The sequence below is a fragment of the Bos javanicus genome, chromosome 1 (assembly GCF_032452875.1).
Source record: "Bos javanicus breed banteng chromosome 1, ARS-OSU_banteng_1.0, whole genome shotgun sequence".
Taxonomy (NCBI): Eukaryota; Metazoa; Chordata; class Mammalia; order Artiodactyla; family Bovidae; genus Bos; species Bos javanicus.
The window spans coordinates 128,352,246-128,376,797 of NC_083868.1; the positions used below are offsets into that span (position 1 = coordinate 128,352,246).

General features: G+C 46.1%; 1 protein-coding gene across 2 annotated transcripts in view; it reads right to left on the bottom strand.

Moving 5' to 3' along the window:
* CLSTN2 (calsyntenin 2) overlaps positions 1–24,552 on the bottom strand; it is a 753,689-nt gene that overhangs the window by 106,206 nt on the left and 622,931 nt on the right. For both annotated transcript variants that reach the window (XM_061420328.1, XM_061420320.1), the window contains exons 7-8: positions 12,924–13,172; positions 3,551–3,672 (exon numbers count right to left, since the gene is read on the bottom strand). In XM_061420328.1, the coding sequence (XP_061276312.1) occupies positions 3,551–3,672; positions 12,924–13,172 (371 nt within the window). The remainder of the gene's footprint in view (positions 1–3,550; positions 3,673–12,923; positions 13,173–24,552) is intronic.

The following is a 24,552-nucleotide window of genomic DNA, read 5'->3' on the forward strand; positions in this document are numbered from 1 at the left end:
AACCTTTGAGATTCAGAGAGTGAAAAAGGGCAAAATTTTAGAATTTTAAAATGTTCCATAAAAATGGATCAAAAGATCAATTAATCACCAGGAGGTTTTAAAAGATCTCGATTTTTCTTCTCTACTTCCCTCTCTTCCTCCCTCATTTTGTCTCTCCTTTCTTTTGATCTCAACATCCATTCATTTTTATGCAAACATTTACTGGACACCAACTGTGTGCTCAGGGCTACAATCTGCACTGAGAATTTGGAGAGAGTAAGACACAGACATGCCCTCCAGGATCTCAGCACAAAGTGGGAAGAAAGGCAGGACAAATAAATGGGTAACTAAGGCAGAGTAAGTATTGGGACAGATTCTGCATGGAGTCTGGGGAGCACTGGGAAGAGGCAAGCTATACAACATGTGACCCAGAATGGCTTCCTGAGGGAGGTGACTTTATCAGATACACACAGCTTGGCATCAAATGATTTACATCCAAGAAACTTCTGATATGTTTCTGTCTACAGAAAGAAGCTAGAGAGCTAAATAGTGGACAGAGGAATCTGGGTTGGTCTGTATATTCCACTGGATTGCTCGTATGAGTATGGTGGAGGTTCCCTATTCCCACCCACTGTAGCTCCTCTCAGGGTGTGGGCAACTATTCAAGTGAGCTGGGGCTTCTGATCATCAATAGGCAGGCTTCACATTTTTTATGCTAATTTCTTTAGTAGAAGAATGCTATAGCTAAATTGTTCTTTGTTGATTTTGTTTAGTTGCTAAGTTGTGCCCGACTCTTTTGCAACCCCATGGACTGGAACCCACCAGACTCCTCTGTCCATGGAATTCTCCAGGCAAGAATACTGGAGTAGGTTGCCATTTCCTTCTCCAGGGGATCTTCCCAACCCAGAGATTGAAACCACGTTTCCTGCATTGGCAGGTGGATTCCTTACCACTGAGCCACCAGGGAAGCCCTGTAAGCTGAACTGCATCCTTGTAAATTCATATGTTGAAGCTCTAACCCAAAACATGGCTGTGTTGGAAGAAAGGGTCTAATTTTCATTAGGACTAATGAAGGTTAAATGAGGTCATAAGGGTGGGACCCTAGTCCAATAGGGCTCCTGCCTGATAAGGAAAAGGAAAGGTACCTAAGCTCTCTCCACCATGTGAGAACACAGTGAGAAAGGCTGCTGTATATAGCCAGGAGGAGGGTCCTCATGGGGGAATGGCTAGCACCTTGAACTTGGACTTTTCAGCCTCAAGAACTGTGAGAAATAAATCTCTGTTGTTCAGGCCACCCAGGCTGTGGTATTCGGTTACGGCAACCCAAGCTAAGACAAGGAAGACAGAGCTTGAACAAAGTGAAGATTTGACAGTTTCATAGGGTTTCATCAGGATAAACATTTTGCACTTTGCATAATTCCGATCTCCAAATAAAAATTATTTGAAATTTAAAAATGTAAACATTTTGCATTTTGATTAGCACGCTCACCAAAGAGCACTAGAGCATATGGAAAAAGCAGGTCCTAGCCATGTTTATTGTGTGACCTTGGCCAAGTTGCTGGATCATGGTCTCCTGCTCCATATTATCCACGCAGCAGGGCTTGGGGAGAGATGAGATTGAGCTCTGCACAGAGTACCTGGCACAGAGCAGGCACACATGAATGGTAGTAAATGAGACTAGAGAAGTTTGGAAGATATTCAGTGGCTCTCAGCTCCTCCTTAAAGTCATCAGTTTGGGAGCAGATTTCAGAATTCCTAGATTCACTATAAGGTTTCCTTGTGACTCAGATGATAAGGAATCCACCTGTAATAGAGGAGACCTGGGTTCAATCCGTGGGTTGGGAACATCCCTTGGAGAAGGGAATGGCTACACACTACAGTATTCTTGCCAGAATTCCTTCCTCACCTAGTTTAAATTGCAAAGCCTGTGACTTTCATTTGCCTATAATAGTTCCTTTCAATCCCATCTTAGGAAATACTGAAGGGCATCTATAATGATCTCAGCCAGTATAGAAATGTTTTTATTAAAACCCCTCACAATATGGAATTTATTCTAATTTACCTCAATTCATATTATGTATTTATAAAAACATCCCATATAAACCATATGGCATTTTAGAAGGTAGCCAAGAGGTTGCTGGGAAATCAGATAAACAATGTCAAGATAGTGTAATTTTTGTAAGGCCCAGAATTTCTAATTCAGAAGAACATATATTAATCCAAATGCCATATTTCCAAAACCCTAGGGTCCAGCAGGATGGGATTTATTGAGAATGGATCAGGCAGTTGCCCCAGGACTCCCTCAAACATCTTTCCCATCAGCCTGGCATCCTTGACCTTGTCACGCTGCCTGATGTCCCACCATTGAGACATTCCCTCAGATTAATGAATCTCTCTCCTAAAGAGCATATGTCAGTACTTTCATATAGAGGAAGAGTGGTAGCAATCATTCTCATCTTGGTGGAAATGAATTCCTTCTGGTATGCTTTCCAGTGACACACTCTGAGATCAACCCCACTGGGTGCCTGGGGCTTCAGCAGAAAAGGGAGTGGGGAGTGGTAGACACAGGTAATAAGGAAAGAGAAAGGAGAGGATTATGAAACACTCAGCCCTAAGCACGGTGAGGCAGGTGGCATCCACCTGGAGGGAGAAAAGAAGGTTGAGGGCCCTAGAAGCTCTCAGAATATGGGTTGGGCAGAAAGAAAGCAAACAAGAGATGCAGTAGAATGAGCATTATTTCATCTGCTTTATTAAGCAGCACCCATGCTATGACCCTCTTCTCTGCCGACCACTACGCTCCCTCTTGACAATATAAAACCATTGAACAAAAATTTGTGCCCCCCATCCGCCCCCACCACCAAATCTAAGCAGAGGACAACTCTAGGTTTGCTGTACTGATACTTCTTCAGCAACACGACCACCCAGAGAAATGCCACCTCCACAATCTCATCACTGCACAGCCCTCAGAAACAGTCACTTCAAAGCATTTCATTCCAACTAGACACTTAATTCATTTGTCACTGACAAGTCCGACACAGCGGCCCTTGTGATCACAAGTCAGGAGTCAGAGATTTTCCTGCTACAGAAGAGAACATGCACTGCTCACAGGGCACTGTGTCACTGATGATTTCAAAGTCCTCAGTCCTGCTCCCAACCTGTGTCACCAAAGGCGAGGCTGCACTGTCACCCAAAGGACAGCATCAAAGAGGAGACACAGAGCATTTATGACAAAAAGATGTGCTAACAAAGATCAGAAACTGGGCCTGGGGATCAAGAGGATCAGCTTCCCAGGAGCTCCACACAGAGCAAGTCGACAAGCTACACACGGGCAAGTCCACTGATGGGTGACGGTCCAGCCAGGAAGGGTGGTCCTCCCCACTTCCTACTGGTCTTTAAGGCGGCAGTTTCCATCCTGACTTCAAGATGCTGTGTGTCTCCCAGAGTTGATTTTCCTCCAAATCAGCAAGTGACCAGAACCGTGAAGTACCTACCCATTGCCATCATCCCTGAACCACATCAACCATCCCGGCAGAGGGGCGGGGGGTGGGAAGGTGCGAGGTGAGCCCCATACCTGGTCCAGCTTCCAGTGGAACTCTGCTGGGCGGAAGGTGTCTGCCTGGTCAAAATCCTTGCGCAAGAGGAAGACGAGGCGGCAGTTGTGCACATACAGGGCGTAGTGATGCCGGTTCATTTCTGAAAAGCAGAAAGAGGATTTGAGGGGAGCCAGAATCCCTAAGCCCATCACCCCTAGAGGAGTCTTCCCAGTTCATCACTTAGCACAACCCCAAAAACAAAGAAATGGGCATTCTAGTTTTTTCCTTTTCCAACTGATCTAATGAATAGTTCTAGAACACACGTGTGGAGCTCTCTGAAATGGAAGAGGTAGATTCCAGAAAGCCCACAAAAAACTTCTGCCAAGAAGCCATTTGGGCCTTAAATACCAACATTTACTGCATTAGCACCTGGATAAAATTACATATGTTCACAAGCTCTTTTTTTTTTTTTTGTACATAGACTTCTGGGAGTGCCAAGGGCATTCTCTGACAATCACATCGGCCACTCTAGGTTCCTTTAACACAGCTGGATGCTCCCAGAGCTCTAGGCTCTTATTTTATTTCATCAGGTTTGACAACAGTAACCACAGAGCACACCTTCATTTCTGTGTGCAGTTAAGGAGATCTGCCTCTCTTCTGGCTGCTGAGAGGAGGTGGCAGGTCAACTTTCCAGCACTAGACACAGTTCCCTTAATTTCCAAAGCAATGAATAAATACCTCTTTCCCCATACACAGACAACAGATGGGACTTTCTCTTCCTGCTAAAACTTCCTTTTCTGATTAAAAAAAAAAAAAATCAACTGGGTCCTAGCCATGATATCCTGTAGTCACAATATAACAGCCATTGGGAAGCAGGGAGCTGTTCTTTGACCAATACGCAGAGAACTCACACTATACTACAAAGTATCACACTCAGAAGGCAAGTATGGTGCACATGTTCTGTAAGTATTGGGCAAATGAGCAGATACAGCAAGAAGGACATGGGCCCTGGATTCAGATAGACGTGGAGTGAAGCCATACCTCTGGATGATGCTGGAGAAGTAATTCAACCTCTTAGAGGCTTGATTTCCTTAGCTGTATCATGACAGGGATGCTGGATTATCCTAATGTGTCACAAGAATAGATGTTGTGGTTGACTGATTTTGCACATCCTGTACACACCTTGCTTACGGAGGTATAAGTGGGAGGAATCAACATCAATTCCCACTTCAAGGCATGGGCTCCACATTGGTTTAAGCCAAAAAGGCTCGTGAAATAACCCCCACCACAGTGTTTGGTTCAGAACCCAGGTCCACCTCCAGCATTGCAGACCATTCTCCTGGCCATGGGGCTTCAGTCAGGAAAGTGACTCGAGTCAGGCCAGTGATTCTGGAGCTGTTATAAGTAGTCTAGGAAAGAATTGTCTCCCTCTTTTAGCAGCTAGCAAGAAGAGACCCCCATCTCTTTCAAGAAGTTGCAGTATATACTGGGAGGCTTGGAGCTGCTGCAGACATGTTTGCTAACATGAAATTGATACATATAAGGTAGCAGATCTGAAAAATTGTAGAGAATAGGAGCCAGGACCTTGATCACACTTTATCAGAAGCTGTCTGTTTTAGCTCTAGCCACTTTTAGTTACAAGAACCCCACATTCCCTTAATAATTTTGATTTTTAATCATTTGATATCAGTTTGCTCTATATTTCCCATTCCTTGTAACTGAAAGCATCTTAATTGATACAATGAGGAAATGTGTATAAACCATCTGCCCAGAACAGATGTTCAATGGCTGTTGGTTATTATAAGGACTACTACACTGCCTCGTGACCATGACAACACAACAGAGTAGTGTCAGATGCTGTTTTCACAAAAGCATTACCATTCTTCAAAATGCAACCAAAAGATGGACAGAGGGAGAATGGTCAGTTGCCAAGTGTGGCAGCATTGGTCAAGACCAATATTCAGGTGACTACTTGATCTTTACATTGATGAAATACCCAGGCCTGCTTATAGGAATTTTACTAACCAGTTCTTGTCTCCCACACTATTGCCTAACTGATTTCCTGTAGTTTCTATAGATAACTGTCAGGAGGATACAGAAAGATTTCTCCCCTTTGGCTTCATTTGGCATCAGGAGAGGCTGTGGTGAAGAGGTTAAAGAAGAATGAAAAGATAGACCTCATGGGAGGTTTACAGCATCTCCTGCTCTCCCTCCAGTGGTCCCTCCCTCCCCCGCCCTCTGTTGGCTGGATCCCTGGAGTCACCACCCACACCAGGGTAACTGGTTCCTCGATGACATGAGGAACATCAGTGACATATGATACACTCGGAATTCAGCTCCGCTTCTGCTGTCCTTCAGTGTTCTCCCTGGCGGCCCCCCTCTTTTTCCTTGCCCACATCTCTGGCATATCCTAAAGTCTTCTGGCCACTGTCAGGTATTAAATAGTCCAGAAAGTCTCCATATCAAATACCAGCGTGTCATTAGTTGAAAGATCTTCCCCACTCAGCCTTGTCCATGGCTTGTTGGCCACCAGTGGCGAAAGGACTCTTCTTGTCCCACTGCCTCCTCCCCCAAACTCCTCCCAGCTCCAGTCTTGGTCAGGGGCAGGGAAGGCAGATGCGAAGGAGAGAAGTGGGGTCTCTTTAAAGAGGCAGTGGACTTTGTTATTCCCCAGGGATGTCCAGTGTCCTCTGTCATGTGGGTGTACATGTGGGTTCCTTCATGGGTGCATTGGCTGGTTTTTGGAGAGGCTTTGCAGGGATCACCTGTGGCCATGAAACTGGGCCCTGGTTAAAAAATATTTTCACCCCTTCTCCCTCCACCACCCCTTCAATCCCTACACCCTTAATAAGAAAGGGCATGTTACAATCTTCACATAGGAGTTGATCTGTTATGTGACACTGTCCCAATCTGGACAGCAGGGATATTCACATCACTTCTGGTCCCACCTTTGTTGGCTCTTGCCTCTCCATTTGGAGAAGGAAATGGCAACTCACACCAGTATTCTTGCCTGGAGAATCCCATGGGCAGAGGAGCTTGGCAGGCTACAGTCCATGGGGTTGCAAGAGTCAGACAGGACTTAGCAACTAAACCACCACCACCACCATCACCTCTCCATTACTCCTCTAAGCCCGGCTTTTCATGATTCCTTTCATGATTTTCATGACAGCTTTCATGGTCTTGGCTCCTGCCCCTGGTTGCTTATCCCTGCCCCCTTGCCAATCTGCTTCTCCTACTGGATTCCCTCTTCCTGGCACTCAGCCCTCTTGGCTCCAGTCTCAACCACTTCTGGATGTCCATTTGGTCCCTAAGAATAAGAATAAAAACACTGATGTTCTGCTAAATTGTAATAGGGCAGTCCTTCCCCCTGCTGCCCCTCTCTCCTCACTGCTCCCCCCTCAGAGGCAGCCACCATTAGCCTCTTGCCTTCAGACCATCTGGGCAAGAGTCAGAGCAGGTCCACCTTTCCTGTACCATAAACTCCTAGGACACAAGTCACACTTGCCCAGAGCTCCCCTGGGCTCTGCTCTGACAGCAGCCTGGAACAGATGTAAGAGTGTTTTCAGCTCAGCCAACAAGGAGGTGGGAATGAGATTCCCACCTTCTCTCTACTTTAGACAACCTTGGTCCCTCTGAGAGGTTTTCTGGGCATCTCTGGATGTGTGAGAGCACCCCTTCCTTGTCCAGCAGCCTGAGGGACCATCCTAGGACTCTCTACCATGCTGGCACCTCTCTCCCCATCACTTGGTGATTTCTGGACTGGTTGGTCCCTCTGTCTTGGAAAGCACTGTATGAAAGTAGCTGGCACTGCAAGTGGCACATCGTATTCAAATGAAACTCAGAGGCAGCGAGAGGGCTGGTGCCAGGAAGAAAGGGTCCCACAGGAGGAGCGGGTGTGTAGGGGGAGAGGAGTTTCTAAGAGAGGCCAGGAAAGGACATTGCTCACACCAGGAATGGAGAGATAGGGCCAAGAAAGGTGGGGTTGGAGGGAGCACAAGTGCCCCTCACAATGCCATGTGGTAGAGCCATTGCTATGTATTCACCTAACCTTGTATCCTTGCTCTTAGAAACATAGCCTCAGTCATCTCGCTGCTTCTCTCATGGTCAGATGGAACACTGAGATCAAATTCTCACCAGAAAACTGGGAGTATGTGGCTTGCTGGTCTAGCTAATAAAACCCTTCCGTGTTTAACCCTCAATTCTAACTTTCTGTCCTGTGGTTGAAAATGGCAGTGACAAATGATGGAAGGATCTCGAGTCCCTGAATGTCTGGGCAAAGCTGAGCCTCACCCCGCAGCTCCAGCTCGGGCTGCTGGACAGTGACAGGAGGGAAAACGAATGAAAATGTGTTAGTTATCGTGAGGCTTCTTGGTGGTTGTGCTGAGAGTGGTTTCCTTTCTTTTATAAAACTGCAATTAACCCTTGATGACTAATCAGTTCTGTTATCCAAAAAATAAACTACTTCATCATAGGCTAGCATTGGTGAGTTTTACTTAGTGGGTAAGACAGAAACTAGTGCAATTTTCATGAAGGGTGATTTTGTAATTTATATCAACAGCCTTTCTAACATTTATTGGGTTGACCAAAAAGTTTGTTTGGTTTTAAAATCCAAATGAACTTTTTGGTCAACCCAATATATTCTTTTTTTTTTTTTTTTTAAACTTTACAATATAGTATTGGTTTTGCCATACATCAATATGAATTCGCCACAGGTGTACACGTGTTCCCCATCCTGAACCCCCCTCCCACCTCCCTCCTCGTACCATCCCTCTGGGTCATCCCAGTGCACCAGCCCCAAGCATCCTGTATCCTGCATCAAACCTGGACTGGCGATTCGTTTCTTATATGATATTATACATGTTTCAATTCCATTCTCCCAAATCATCCCACCCTCTCCCTCTCCCACAGAGTCCAAAAGACTGTTCTATACATCTGTGTCTCTTTTGCTGTCTCGCATACAGGGTTATCGTTACCATCTTTCTAAATTCCATATATATGCGTTAGTATACTGTAACTAACTTAGTATAAGTTAGTATAGTATACAGTAACTAATTGGGTGTTTGGTCAACCCAATATATTCTTTAACTCAATAATTCAGCTTCTGGTCAGGAAATAATCAGAACTATCCATACAGGTATATACAAGAATACTTATTATATATTGCAATAATGCCTATTACAACATTGTTTCAGCATTTAAAAGGAAATAATCTAAATGTCTAACAAAAGGGAGCCAGTTAAATGAAGTATAATAAAGCCTCAGGACTGTCATGTAATTCATATTTTTAAAGAATATTTTATCACATAGAGAAATGACCTGGATACATGTAATGTTATTTAAGAGAAACATAATAGTATCACAGGTATTATAAAAATAGATTAAAAATTGTAAGAATATTCTATATGTACATAGAAATTAAAATAAGATTTCATTTCATAGCGAAATATGCCAACTGTTATCAGAAAATATCTCCAATTATTAGAATTTTAGATGACTTGTATATTTTTCCTACTTTTCTGCAATTTTAGGTTACTTGCTATAAACATGTGTTGCTCTTATAACTTGAGAATTCTTTTCCTGAAATATAAAAGCCCTAATCAAGCTTTAGTTGATCCTGACAAATTTTTAATTTAGGGCAGGAGATACATACATACATACATACATATATATATATATATATATATATATATATATATGTTTATTTTCAAGTCAAAGAAGTGAGAAAATCTTCCCCATCTTTTTTTGTGCCAGTGTTGAGCTGATTGGCCCAGTGTTATTTTATGCTGAGGCCAGAGCTGAGCAGTGCCATAACCTGCTGGTTGAAGGGGCTGAAATGCCTACTGGGGGCGCTACTCTGATGAAAGTGAGGCATCATCGTCTAACGCAGTTTTCAGCCATGGCTGCACAAAAGAATCCCCCAGACGCTAAATCCCTGGGCTGGGGCAGGGCCCTGGCATCTGGGTGTTTTTACAGGGTCACCAGGTTATTCCAGTGCATAGTAGGGTTGACAGCCACTGTTCCAACAGCATGGTCCTGAAACGTGAAATCAGTCCTGAATATTCATTGGAAGGACTGATGCTGAAGCTGAAACTCCAATACTTTGGCCACCTGATGCAAAGAACTGACTCATTGGAAAAGACCCTGGTGCTAGGAAAGATTGAAGGCAGGAGGAGAAGGGGACAACAGAGGATGAGTGCAGGGAGCCAGTGAGAGGACCTCCACCCATGGCAAAGGTCATGAGGAAGGAGGCTCGACATAGGCAAAGGCGGGATCGAGCCTCAGGAGTCCCCCTGGAAATTCTCGAGCATCTACCCCCATAACCAGAGCCTGCCTACTTTACTACTTTGTGCTCTCACCTATACCTCTGACTTTACGGGGGGCTGTCCCCCACCACCTCTTTCAGAGAAGGAGTTAACTTAGACCTCCAGTTAATAAAAACTCCTGGGCGTGACAAGAGTGTTTTAACCTACAAACTCCTCTGAAGGTTCTCTAGCCTGCCTGACAGGCTTGTCCGGCCACATGTGATTGCTCACAGCCTCCCAACCATGAGAGGCACGAGATGCTTTAAACCGTCTAAAAACAGGTTCCCTAGAAAAGTTAGAAAACCATTAGTATAAGTATAGTGGGCTGATTAGAAATTGTATTGGTGAAGGGTTTTTCATTTGTTGAGCCAATGTTTGTTGCTAAGACTCCACATCCCCTGACCTTACACACATTAATGAATATATAGAAGAAATAAGTATTAACCTTTGATATAAATCACATTAGACCTTAGGCTAAGTAAATTCTTTCCTTAACTAAAACCCACTACACCCTCACCCTATACGAATGTAACTTTATTTGGGTGGCATCTGTTTTAAGAATAATCACCCCTGGAGAAATAAGTGTTGACTGACCACTGTCACAAGGAGAGGGTCATAAATTGTCAGCAGGCCCCCCTGGCCAGAAGATGATGTAACACCCCTAAGACCTCTGTATACATTTGTATGAAGCACCTGACTTTAACAAAAGTCAGGACTGCAGTCCCTGCGTGACTTTTGTATAACATCTCAGTGTATAAAAACAGACTCTGGAAAATAAAGAATTGGGATCAGTTCCTCGAAAGACTGATCTCCCCATGTCTCTCTCCCTCTCATACTCTGGCTGAGTCTCCATCTGGAGCGTGAAGCCCACCATGCTTACTAATTATGCCTGGGCTTCTAAGATCCGACCGGGGAGGCCTCAGTGTCTCCTCTCCTTCGGGAGAACGGAAGGACACCTGCGGCCTATGTAAGTGGTACAAGCTTCTTGTCCTGAAGTTTTATTGGTTTCCCACGTAAACCAAGCTACTCAGCCTCTTTTCTCCACTGAATTTTCCTGCTGAGCTATCCTCATTCTATTACTCTTTATATCTCTAATTAATATCTAGTTGAAGCTATTGTATCCTGATCCTCCCCGAAGCCGTCTCCCCTTCGAATACCCTGGATCAGCCGGGGCTGGACCCCGGCAGATGAGATGGTTGGATGGCATCACCAACTCAATGGACGTGAGTTTGAGTAAACTCTGGGAGTTGGTGATGGACAGGGAGGCCTGGTGTGCTGCAGTCCATGGGGTTGTAAAGAGTCAGACATGATTGAGGAACTGAACTGAACTGAAACCTGAGCTGGAGAAACTAGGGCCAAGCCTGTTTCTTTGGCAATCAGTTGTGTCATCTTAAGTTAGTTGCTCAGCCTTTCAAATTCCAATTTCCTTCTCTGGAAGCCCAAAGGTCTCTATCTATTTGATCTGCCTCCCAAGGGCATTTGATACATTTTAGAAAGGACTCCATGTGTGTGGCCGCTAACCCTAGCTGGGGATGCTTTGCATTTGGGCTCCTGGGTTCATGATGGAAGCACCCTACCAGACACTGCGAAGATGGGGCCACAGGGTGGCTCCTGGGGTCCTGGGCTGAGCTCTGAACCCAGTCCCAATCCCCAGTGGCACCTTAAGCAGGTTTGTGGGGCACTTCCTAGAGGAAGATCCCAGGAAAACCAATCCTTGGCCCTGGCTCTGACACCATATGCCTAGAAAAATGGGCAACTTCCTTTGTCTCAGTTTCTACATCCAAAAAACACTATAACATGTATTGCAAAGATTAGGTGAAATAGGGAATGTGGGGTCCTGATAATGATAGAATATGGAATAAAACCAGAAATAGCAATGACAATGACAACCACATTGAGTAAATTGGCATTGATTTTATGTGTGGATCTGCTAAGTGATTTCATATATTATCTCATGTTTATCTCCCCCATTTTACATATGGGGAAACTGAACTGAAGCTGTGTAGCAAGCCCTCAAAGGTCACGTGTTAAACAGTGGGAAAGCTTCCATGTGAACTGTGGCTGCACCACAGGCTCCTGTTATTTATTTGAAATATTTTAACAAGAGTAGCATTTGAAATGGAAAACTGTGGGCATCAAATTTTCATAAGATACCAGAGTATTTGTGTGTGTGTATCTTTACATGTGGGGTGTGATGAGCAGAACACGGGGTTGGAGTTAGTTGGAGCTAAGCTTACCTTCCAGTTTTGATACCTACTGGCTGTATAATTTGGGACAAGCTACTTAACCTCTCAGGGATGTTTCCTCATCCTTAAAACAGAAAACACAATATTGCTTTTATAAAATCAATTGTAGAGATGTGAGACACCGTTTGGAACAGGAAGAGCTAACACAGATTGCACTTCTTGTGTGCCAGCTACTGTTCTAAAGCTCTATATGTACATCAAATCACTTAATTCTGATAAAAATCTTATGAGGTAGATAATACTATTAATAAAATGCATGTTTTATAGACTGGGAAATTGAGGCACAGAGAAGTTAAACAACTTGCTCAAGATTACACAGCCAGTAAGTGGTGGAGCATTTTTAACCACCAAGCTGTGAACCCTGCTGCACACACTTAGCATGCTGAAAAATAGCTAACAAGACTTAGCTACCATTATTATGCACAGCAGTGATTTTCAAACTACTGTTGTAAGTTAGCAGGACCCTTTCATTGAAAATGATCTTAATGGAAATGTGCCTATATATAATACAGTGAAGGTGGAGCTGCTTTGCTTGAAGTAAAGATGAAATCTCCTCCCTCACCCCCAGCCCCTGGTATAGCAGCCCTACATTACTTCTGGGGAAGCTGAGGTTCTGAAGAAACCAGTCTGAAAACCACCAATGCCAACTTTTCGATTCTTTTGTGTCTGTACCCTACCTCGCATTTGTGGTCTTGCCCTACCCCAAGCCCAGGAAGTCAGCAGGCAGAAAACCAAAGACCAGAATATTTCCCAGGTCTCCTCTCATACTCCTGTTTTTCTCCCACACTCGTGGTGGCCGTGGCCATGCCTGACCAGCTGGGACATAACGGGCAGCTGCTAGGAGAGCTGGACGCAAGGCTCACCGGTTTTATCTGAGTTGCAGAGGATGGTTTCCTTCTCGGCTCTCACGCCAGGGCTGGGGCCATGCTTCATCCACATGGTGATGGTGAACTGGTCGGTCAGGTTCTTGGGCACAACTCCATCAGGGATCTTGGCACCCTGCCTGCCATCGAACTTGAAGATCATTTCACTGCTATCCACCAGCAGTCCTATGGTCCAGTTGGTGGCAGCACTGGGGGATGGCAAGAGGTCAATGATGCCAGAGGAGGCTCCTACAGGGGGCGGGGACAGAAAGAACAAAGGGTCATTCCTCCCAGGCCGGGTGTCCTCATGTTCTGTTTTCTGCTCTCAGGGCCACAGTGAACTAATATGCGTACTCACCCAGAGCTAAGAGCTCTGTCCTGAGCTGGGTGACTTGGGGAAAGAAGGGTTAAATGTCATTCTTGCCCAAGTTGCCCATGGCGGCTTGGGGAGGCATCGGTAACTTACAGACAAAAGTATTGCATGTGGGAAAACAGTGCAATTAACCATTATACAAGAAAAAAAGTGCTGAAGGAATTTAGAGAAACGAGATTACCCTGGGGGCTTCGAAAAGCAGGCAAGGTTCCTGGAGAAGGCCAGGGCTTGATTCCAACCGATGGATTCATTCATGCACTTATCCATGCATTAACCTGTCAGCCATTTATCGAGCACCCAGCAGGTGCCAAGACCCCTCCTAGGTGCTGGCAAAGTAAAAGTGAATCAGCGCAGTCCTTGATCTGGAGGAGCTTGGTCCCCACAAATTGATGGACCCCTGGGGTGCAGTGAGACCAGGGCTGTGATGGGGAAAGTTCTAGGTCCTGACCTGGAAGAGCTCGGTCCCCACAAATTGATGGATATCTGGAATGCAGTGAGACCAGGGTTGTGATAGAGGACACACAGCCTGATTCCAAGAGGAGTGTGAATCACTCTGCACTCATCATACTTTTTTCCAATCATTTGTTTAGGCCAAATGGTACAGTGGTTGAGAACACGGGTTCTGAAGTTGGCAGAACTTAAATCTGACGCCTGGTGGTGGCCTGACTTTCTAGCCTCGTGACTGTGAGCAGAGACTTCACTTTTCTGATCCTCCACCCTCTTCTCTGCCACCAGCCCTCCCAGGTGTTGTGGGGACTGGATGAGAGACTGCATCCTGGCTTGGACAGTGTGCTTGGCGCACCATGAATGGAGCTCACTCTACATTAGCTGTAACTCTGCCGTTATTATTAGAGTTGCTATGATTTTTGCTACCACTATGATTCTAGGCTAAGGATAACCCGAGGCAGTGGGAGTGCCATAGGCAGATTTGTGTTTTAGAATAATTACACCAACAGCTTTGTGGAGGGAGGGGCTGAGTGAGCCAGAGGAGCTGACCCAGAAAGTAGGATGGCACAGCCAGGAGGGTAACTGGGCTGCCTTGGCCTTTTCACTGAAGCTCAGGTGGTGCCAGCAGTGCTCTTGGCATCCTTATGCTCTGTAGAGGAGCAGAGCTCAGCTACTCAGGGGATGAGGAAGGTGGAGGGCTTCCTAATTCCAGGGAACAAGAACCAGGGAGTCCAAGGTATGCCAAGGGCAGGGGACCAGGTGTGTGGGGCTCCTTCCTGGCACAGTACCAACCAGGTGGTCATAAATGGGTTTAATGGACAGTGGTGCCATTTGTCAGGGATCGCTGGACTTCTGAATTCTGTGTATCAGAGACTCATCTCACCTGGGGACTGCCACCACAAACACCCCCTAGAGTTGAAATGACCCTTGAAAATTCCTCAGAAAGGTGCAATATTAGAAACTAATGTACTTTGAAAATGTTTCACCCAGCCACTTTTCCCTGTAGCCTTGGAACAGATACCTATTGGTTTGCAATTGAAGGTTGGCTGCGTGAAACATTTGTATCCTTAGAGCCAGCTGCTCTGCTTAGCTGGTGAGAAGCTCACCCTGGGAAAGGCCTCCGGGGAACTGCAGTGTCTGAGATGTAGGGGGTGGAGATTCTGGTCTCTTAATTCACAATCACCCTGTAGCTATGCTTATCAAGGGGAAATGTGGGCAGCGTTGACTGCATTATTAACAAGCATGTTTCTTAGGGATTTTGCATGGTCGCATGCCTGACACATAGTAGGTGCTCCATTAATGTTTATAACTGCCTTTTCTTCTGTAAAGTACCTCTGTGAGATGCTTCTGGCCCCTACCCAAAACCCACCGAGCTTATTCACCCAGCCTCTAGTCCACACCCCACATCTGTCATCAATATTTAGAGGCTAAGACTCGGTGATCACAATGCAAGGGGACCAGGGTTCAATCCCTGGTCAGGGGACTAGATCCCATATGCCACAACTAAACTTGCATGACACAACTAAGACCCAGCCAAGTAAATAAATACTAAAAAAAGAAATTTTACTTGTTCTCATCCATACTCCTAGAGTCTTATTTGATGTCCATTTTACTTATCCGATAAGCTAGTTCACACTAACATTTTAATGACTAGCAAAGCCTTCAGCGCTATGAACCTCCCTAGGTATTTGAAAGAAAGAAATCTACCAAGGTAGTGGTAGGTAAAGATTTGGGGGTAGTTGGAGGGTGGGACATATGTGGTTTTTGGAATAAGTTCATTTTCCTAGAATCTCCCAGAATAATGCCACCTGGTAACAGCTTCTCTGTCTCATAAGTGAGTTGGTTCGGACACCAGGATTTGTCCAGGATAACAGCTGGTGACTAGGGCTCACAATGAATGTGTGTCGTTCTTGAAATTTCAGGTGGCCAGGGAGATGCAGGCTGACCATGCAGGGCTCCTGACTTCTAGCTCAAGCCAGTGCCCCCCAGCACAATCTGGCAGGGCCCAATACAGGGATGTGTGTTCGGCCGTTACCAAGGTCAGCTTTGCCACCACACAGAGCCAGAGACTTGCACGCCAGGGAACCAGGATGACATTGACATGGCTTAAAACTCCACTTCTTGAGCTTCCCTTTTGATCGAGGACCTTGCTTTTGTTAAGGAGCCAATGTTCCTGCAGAATTCACTAGTCATTTAGGTTACTGAAGGAGCTGATTGCTAATTTTCCCCAAAGCAAGGTTGGATAGAGGGAGGGAGGTTTAGAGCAAGGATGAGGTGGAGGGTGATGGAGAGAAAACAGAAAGAGAAGGTTAGGAGGAACAACTGGTTACATGTCATTTTATGTATGTGTATTTAGGGAACTTTACTTTTCATAGTTACAGACCTTTATTATTACTTTTTTTGACATTGATTTACAATGTCATGTTAGTTTCTGCTGTACAGCAAAATGATTCAGTTATCCATATGTATATATTATTTTTTATATTCTTTTCCATGGTTTATCACAAGATATTTAATGTAGTTCCCTGCGCCACACAGTAGGATCTTGCTTATCCATTCTATATGTAGTAGTTTATTTCTGCTAAACCCAGACGCCCACTCTATCCCTTCTCCACACCCTCTGCTCCTTGGCAAGTGCAAGTCTGTTTTCTATGTCTGGGAGTCTGTTTCTATTTTGTAGATAAGTTTCTTTGTGTTAGGTTCCACATATAAGTGATATCATCTGATATTTGTCCTTCTCTGTCTGACTTACTTTACTTAGTGTGACAATCTCTAGGTCGATCCATGTTCCCGCAAATGGCTATAGTGCTGTTAAGAGTATAGGGGTGCATGTATCTTTTGAATTATACTTTCAACAGACATTTATTCTCATTTCCCTTGGAACATTTTATTGGGCACTGAGTGGGTCTAGACTTAAGTACGTCACTGCTTTTTCTTAGTTATTCATCTAAGTGGTGGACATTATTATGATTCCAGTTTACAGGAAGAAATCCGAGGCTCAGCAAGCCCAGGATCACAGCCAGCGAGTGAGTGGACTTGTCATCAGAACTTGCCAGCTCCAAAGCCCACACTCCCCACCGCACCACCTCAATCAACCTGGAGGAAGATCTTATCATCTCCTGCACATTCAAAACAAAATGGAAGTATAGTGATTTACAATATTGTGTTAGTTTCAGGTGTATAGCAAAGTGATTTGGTTACACATATATATGTATGTATCTATACACTTTTTTCGATTCTTCTCCATTTTAGTTTATTACAAGATAGTGAATATAGCTCCCTTTGCTATACTGTAAAACCCTGCTGTTATCTATATTATATATGGTAGTGTACATCTGTTAATTTCATTTTTCCCAATTATCTGCTCCCAACCTCCTGTACATTTACAGACATGGAAACTGAGGCCCAGAAAGGAGAAATGACTTGAGCAGGATCACACAGCCACACAGCTAGTTGGAGGCAGGCCCAGCTATCAGACACCTGGTGATATTCTTTCTACCATACAGCACAGTGTCCTGCCAAGCTCAGCCCAGAGCCCAGGACCCATCTCCCTGTACAGGTGGCTGTCCACAGAACGGCATGTGCCCTGGCAAGGCCACCGATGTCATCCTTGATGAGGGAAATAGCATGTCACTCTGCCCAGCCCACAGATGTTGCCTCCAGGAAAGCATGACACTGTGTTTCACTAGATGGTGCAGACTTCCACAGACTTAACTGATTATATTTCATTTTTCTAGGGGCTTCTCAGATGGCTCAGTGGTAAGGAATCCACCTGCCAATGCAAGAGGCTTGGGTTTGATCCCTGTGTCAGGAAGATCCCCTGGAGGTGGACATGGCAACCCATTCCAGTATCCTTCCTGGAGACTCCACGGACAGTGTCTAGTGGGCTATAGTCCATGGGACTGCAGAGTCAGACATGACCTAGTAACTGAGCAACAATTTCATTTTCTGGTGCACTTAAATAAAATGAGAGGGATTTCCTTTCTCCTAAAGTTCTCTCTCCTCTCCCCAAGGTATCCCATGGAAAGCAGTGGGTAAAAAGGATGCATAACTTGCAAAGATAGTGTGGCATTGTCTGCATGTCAGGGTGTATTTAAGATGCAAAAGTCCCTGGGACCCACTGGGCTACTGAGAGCTCATACTAGTCTGGTGCACAGAAACTGTGGCCTGAGTGTAAGGGGCTTGTAACCAGAAATGAAGTCTGCTTTGAGGTCTCTGAACCCTATCAAGGTGGAGAAGCCTTGCCGAGCCAGCAAGTAGATAAAGACGGGTGAGTTAGGCAGATTTCAGGACACACAGTGGAGTGAGAGCCCACAAGGGGCCTGGGGGCAGAGGTCACCATCTGGGTCTTTTCTTTTTTAATATTTACTTATTTATTTGGCTGTACTGGGTCTTAGTTCTGGCACATGGGGTCTTTAGTTGTGGCACATGGGATCTAGTTCCCTGACCAGGAATCGAAGCAAGAACCCCTGCAATGGGAGCAGGGAGTCTTAGCCACTGGACCACCAGGGAAGTCCCTGGACCTCTTAACTGTAGGGTTTGTGTGCTGTTCTGGATGGCCTTGGTGAAGGCAGAGTGCCCTCAGCATTTCAAGTGGGCCTGCGGCCATGGTGACAGACGTGGAGCCTTAGTCATGCCTCCTTATGGTCCACAATGCGATGCAGAAAGGGATGGGAGAAGTGGAGGATTTCAGGGGAGAGGAACCATTGTAATCAAGGACACAGGCCTCATTTTGTAGCACCTTCCATGATTAGCAGCATCAACTCCATATTATTTCATTACATGCTTATATTATGTCTTAGTTATGCCAGGCACTGTGGTGGGAATACAGCAATGAACCATGCAGCAATGGGCCCTACCTCTAGAGACCCAATGGAAAGTCTTTTATTTTTGGTGGGTGGAATAGTTCATTGGTAGAAACCCACTTCAGTACTCTTGCCTGGAAAATCCCATGGATGGAAGAGCCTGGAAGGCTGCAGTCCATGGGGTTGCTGAGGGTCAGACACGACTGAGCAACTTCACTTTCACTTTTTGCTTTCATGCATTGGAGAAGGAAATGGCAACCCACTCCAGTGTTCTTGCCTGGAGAATCCCAGGGACGGGGGAGCCTGGTGGGCTGCCATCTATGGGGTCGCACAGAGTCGGACACGACTGAAGTGACTTAGCAGCAGCAGCAGAGAGTCTTGGGGGAAGCCAGGGAGGCCCTCTTGACAAAGGCCATACTTGAACTGCATGAACTGCATGATGGTAGAAAGCATTCTTCTGTTCTTAACATGCTTCAGTGACCCACTGATCACACTTGGCTGTGTGTGTGTCACTTGCTCTGACCAAGAAAATGTGAATGCAAATGACATGTGTCACTTTAGGGCAGAAAATTTATGAGCCAGTCCAAGGTTCACCACATATATTTTTTACATCTGCCATGAGATCAACAATATTCTAGATAGAGACTATTCTGTTAGCCTGGATCGTGGTGGGAAACCAACATGGAACAGAGCGACAGTCAACCCAAGAAGGACATGTGATAGGAATGGAAATTAACTTTGTTATTTTAAGCCTATAGACTTTAAGCCTATAGACTTTGGCATCATTTGTTACCACAGCCTAACTTGCCCTGTCCTGACTGATAATGTGCATAAATGACTGACATCAGTGGCTACCATAACCACTTTTCTATCTGCATACCTTCTGCATGGAGGTGGAGGACTTCTTGATGTCCTTTCCAAAGCTCACAGCCTGTTGATCCTACCATCAGATGGACTAAGTTTTTTACATGACTGTCTTCACCTTGAACTATTAAGTGGTCTTATTAACTTCTAGATAACCTCACGAATGAAAGCATTTGGACACTGAACAAATATTTGCTGAATTAAAAATAAGCAAATGAGGACTTCCCTGGTGGTCTAGTAGTTAAGAATCTGCCTGTCAGTGTAGGGCACATGGGTTTGATCCCAGGTCTGGGAAGATCACACTGCTGCGGGTCAACTAAGCCCGTGTGCTACAACCACTGAAGCCCGCATACTCTAGAGCCTGTGCTCTGCAACAAGAGAAGCCACCACAAATGAGACGCCCATGAACTGCAACTAAACAGTAGCCCCTACTTGTCACAACTATAGAAAGCCTATGCAGCAAAAAAGATACAGTGCAGTCAAAATAAGTAAGTAAATTAAATAAGCAAGAAAGCTGAACTTTCCTTTAAAAAAATGAATGAATGAATGAATGAATAGATTCTCTATGAAAATCTCCTGTGCTCACAAGTGTATGAATTCTGAGAACAGCTCACTGTCTGATGATATGAGCTGGTCTGATGGATCCATTTCTTGATTTAACAGCAGGCTCTCACACTGCAGCCTTTCCTTCAACAGGACCTGTCCTCAGAGCTCTTGACTGCACACCAGAGCAGCTGACCCCGAGTGTCATATGGGGAGATGCTGGACAGATGCCAGGAGCCTGTGGTTTCAGGAAGGAGCAGTCCTGGCCTCAGGGCTCCAAGAGACGTGTGTGTCACAAACTGCTTTGCTGCTTATTGTAATATGCAGTGACTCAGGGCCATGGAAGCAGGCCTTTTCTTAGGCTTGGGCTAACGTCAAATTGAATTTGGTCAGGAAGCCTCACTGGGGCCTCATCGTACATTTCATTCTCAAGGCAGTTGTATGACACTTCACCTTGGGAAAACCTGGGACTGAGATGGCAGAGTTCTTATCTTGACTTTCTGAATCCAGAGGAAGTTATAAGCAGCTTGTCCAGCTTCCCCACGAGGCCTGGCTTCACATACAGGAAGGTCACTGGGGGACCGTGTTAGGCTAAATTTGTTCCTGCAAGTGGAAAGGGACACAGGCGCAGGAGCTTGTATCATGTTTTACAAAGTCTCAGCGCGCAAACCTCAGGCAGCAATATGGCTTATGTCTGGTGCTCCCTTGGAAACAAAGAGGCTTTTTTCTGGTGCTTTTGCACCTGCCAGGTACTTCCTGACAGTGGCTCTGCCTGGCTGCTGTCTGATGGCTCCTTATTCAGGGATGCCATCACTGCTCCTTGTGAATGATGCTGCAGAAAGAGGAAGCAGGTGGGCACTGATCAGACCTCTCTCAGAGTGGGAGACAGCCTTGCCTGGGCTACTGCACAAGGACAGTGTCACAGAAGCAATGCCAGAATTTAAAAGCACCCGGGAGCCCTCCAGCACTGCTTCTGATAGCAGAGATGGCAGGCAAATATTGACTTAAGGAAAGGGTTTGGAATGGTAAAGGAGAGAGAGGTTCTAGCAGGAAAAAAAAAATCATGAACAAAGGCATAGGGATGGGAATGAGCTGGGGATGGTGACAAATGGAATACTCTGGCCCAGAAGAGGCAGCACACTGGGAAGAAATGGGTTCCAACAGTGGACCAGTGGGATGGTGGCAGGTCCTCGGGAGCTCAGGAGGGTGGGGAGTCATTCTAGAGTTGGGCACCCACACCTGGCTGTTTCACAGATATTTGTCATCACTGTCCCCTAAATCCACCCTTGCCTGGAATTTCTAGTTCTGGTTGGTGGCACTCTTATCCAGTTAGATGCTCACATTAGAATCTTCTAAGATTCCTTGTTTTTCACTGCTTGTAAAGGGCATTTTTACAAGAGCTGTTTGGAATACTTAGGTTGTGCTGTTTTCCCCAATCTCCTGCACTATTCTAGAAAAACCTGCCTTCCCATGGGCCCTCCTTTGAGCCTGGCAACATGATAAGTGGGGCACTGTGCTACCCAAGCAGGGCATACTGCACATCCAGTTCTCAATCAATGGTTGACCCTTACCGATTTTGCCTCCTAAACCTGTCTTAGGTTCATCCCTACTGCCACTCCCCCAGTTCAGAAATCATTATCTCTTGCTTAGACTATGGCCATAACATCCTAATTGGTCTCCCTGTTACTATCCAAAGTCAATGAAGATATGTAGAATGAAACTGGGGCTTAAAGTGTCAATGAAGATATGTAGAATGAACACTGGGGCTTAAAGTGTCACGGTAGCCCTCTGGCTGGGAAACCCTGCCAGCAGCTTGTTGACAAGCCAGGGAAAATGCAAAGAAGCTTGTCTTCAGAACCTAAGGAGCCCCACTTAAGTCAGGAATCACAACCCAGGCTCCGCTTTAGAAGAGATCTGGTCTACCTTTCCCTCACAGTCTGGAGAGAGCGTGGGGCCCAAGGAAGCAGACCTAACATGGATGGGCATGTGTCTCACTCATTTGCTTCTGTCTTTTCTCCTCTGTAGATTCAAGAGGCAGATTCCTGATCTGGAGGCAGGAATGGACCCCCCCCCAACAGGCTTACTCGGGGTTCCCAGAAGTGCACACCAGGAAGTGTAAGTGAGGACTATACAGTCCATGGAACTCTCCAGGCCAGAATACTGGAGTGGGTAGCCTATCCCTTCTCCAGGGGATCTTCCCAACCCAGGGATCGAACCCAGGTCTCCCACATGGCAGGCAGATTCTTTCCAGCTGAGCTTGACAAAGGTCGCTCCCAGTACTAGATAAGCTTGCATCTCAGGGTAAAGTGCTTTCCTGTCTGATTGAACCTGCCTTCCTGCCAGGTGAGGCTGGCAGCCCAGAGGAGTGAGCTATATTAACAACCAGATGCAATTTTGCTCTAAAGTTTCTTCCCTTGAAAAATCCTCTCCTTCTCTCCATCTCCTGTTCTCCCCCCAGCAACATTCAGAATCAAATCACCTGTGCGTGCCCTTGGGCTCATCTGATCTTTAACAAGTTGACTCCATCATCTCCTAACCTGGAGGAGTTGAGGAAATGACTGTAACCTGCGGTGGCGTGGGGTTGAGCTGACTTATAATTCAGGTGCACAGGGAGCAAGATGGGATATTCATTCGAAATGAGATGTTGGTGGAGACGGCTTCTCTGTGCGTGGAGTAAAGAGCACCGGAGGCAGCTTTCTCAGTACTGCGGGCTGCTGATGGGCATTTTTACAAGAGCTGTTTGGAATACTTAGGCTGTGCTGTTTTCCCCAATCTCCTGCATCATTCTAGAAAAACCTGCCTTCCCATGGGCCCTCCTTCCAGCCTGGCAACATGATAAATGGGGCACTGTGCTACCCAAGCAGGGCATACTGCACATCCAGTTCTCAAACTGTCACTTGGTCCTTGGGCAAGAGCTGCGTGCATGAAGCTGTGAGTGTGTGCCTGTGTATGTACCTGTGTTTTCATTGTGTGATGTGTGTACCTGTGTGTTGTGGATGTGTGTACCTCTGTGTGCGCGTGTGTGTACTTGTGTGCACTGTGCACCTAAGTGTGCATGTGTGTGTGCCTGTGCCTACTTTGTGTGCCCGTGTGCATCTGTGTGTGAATGTGTGTGTCCTTCTGTGCATGTGTGTACCTTGTGTGCATGTGTGCACTTTGTGTGCCTGTGTGTACCTTGTGTGCACCTTGTGTGTGTGTGCACATAAGTGTGTGTGCATGTGTGTGTCATTGGTGAGGGAGGAAAACTTTTGCAAAGACAGCAGTGGAGGGGCCCCCAGTGGAGGGGTGCAGGCCGTGTTCAGGAAGTCACATCTTCCGTGGGTGATGGAGTTACCCCCAAGTACAGGCCCCGTCTTAAGACTAAGCTCTTTCTGAGCTGCCCACAGTCCGGCTGGAGAGGCTGTGTGAGGGCCTGAATAGTCTCGGAGAGAACAAGAAAGAAATGAAATATACATGGTGGGGAGGAAAGAGGCCCATCAACACACCCACGGTCTGGTTTACCAAGCACATGGGACCGTTCCCGCCGTACTGTGTCTTATTCTGCACTTGACTTGAGAGATTTACATTCCAGCTCCAGAGTCCTGGCCCAGCGTCACAGATCCAGAGCCAAAGAGCCCTTCCCTCCCATAGACCTACTTTCAAAGCCTGCCTCTGTCACTCCCTGTGTGACCTTAAACATAATTTTTCCTCTCTGGGCGTCTAATTGTCCATGTTTAAAACTGGATGAATGAGACCCTCCTCAGTGTGAATTAGGGTAGGGCATGTGAAGCACACTGGAGAAGAGAATGGCAACCCACCCCAGATTTCTTACCTGGAGAATCACATGGACAGAGGAGCCTGGTGGGCTATAGTCCATAGGGTCGCAAAGAGTCGGACAAGACTGGATGACTAACACACACACGCGTGAGGTGCACACAGCAGGTGCTCAATAAAGCTAAGCTTCCTCGGGTAGAACCTGCATCACCCTGGCTCCCAGTTCCGGCCTGCTTCCTTCTTGGGGCACCATGTCTCAGCACACTGACAGCCGGCCCTCTGTCCCCTACACTTGGATCCTTCACATTCCCCATCTTTCCTCCCAGCCTAGCTCTTCTCCAGCGTGGCCATCCAGGCCCGGCTTCATCAGCATGTGACCTGAACAGTCACACGGGGCCCCCAGCTTGGTTTCATGCTTTGCTGTTTCTGCCTTAAAATTCTTCATAATTTTGGAACAAAGGTCAAGCACTTTCATTTGCAGTAAGCCCTCGTGTGCCATAGCTGGTTCCAGAGGAGGAGACCCGCCTCTCCCTGAGAGGCTGGCACCACCCTTCACACTGGCCCCTGGGAAGGCACTTCTCTGAAATCAACACAGTACAAGGGAACCGTGTTCCTTCAGGTCCCAACTAGGTGCTCTTCCACTCCTGGTGCTGTGTCTACATGTGTGTGCCTGTGTGTGTACACAGGAACATAATGTCCCTATGTTATTGATGAAGAATAGAGGCTTTGTCACAGCACTTGCCCACAGCCTTAGAGTTGGTACATGGTGGGGTCTGATCAGGTGTGGTTGGTGCTGAAAGCTGAGCTTTCCAACCCTTTAACCCAGGGGTCCCCAACCTCTGGG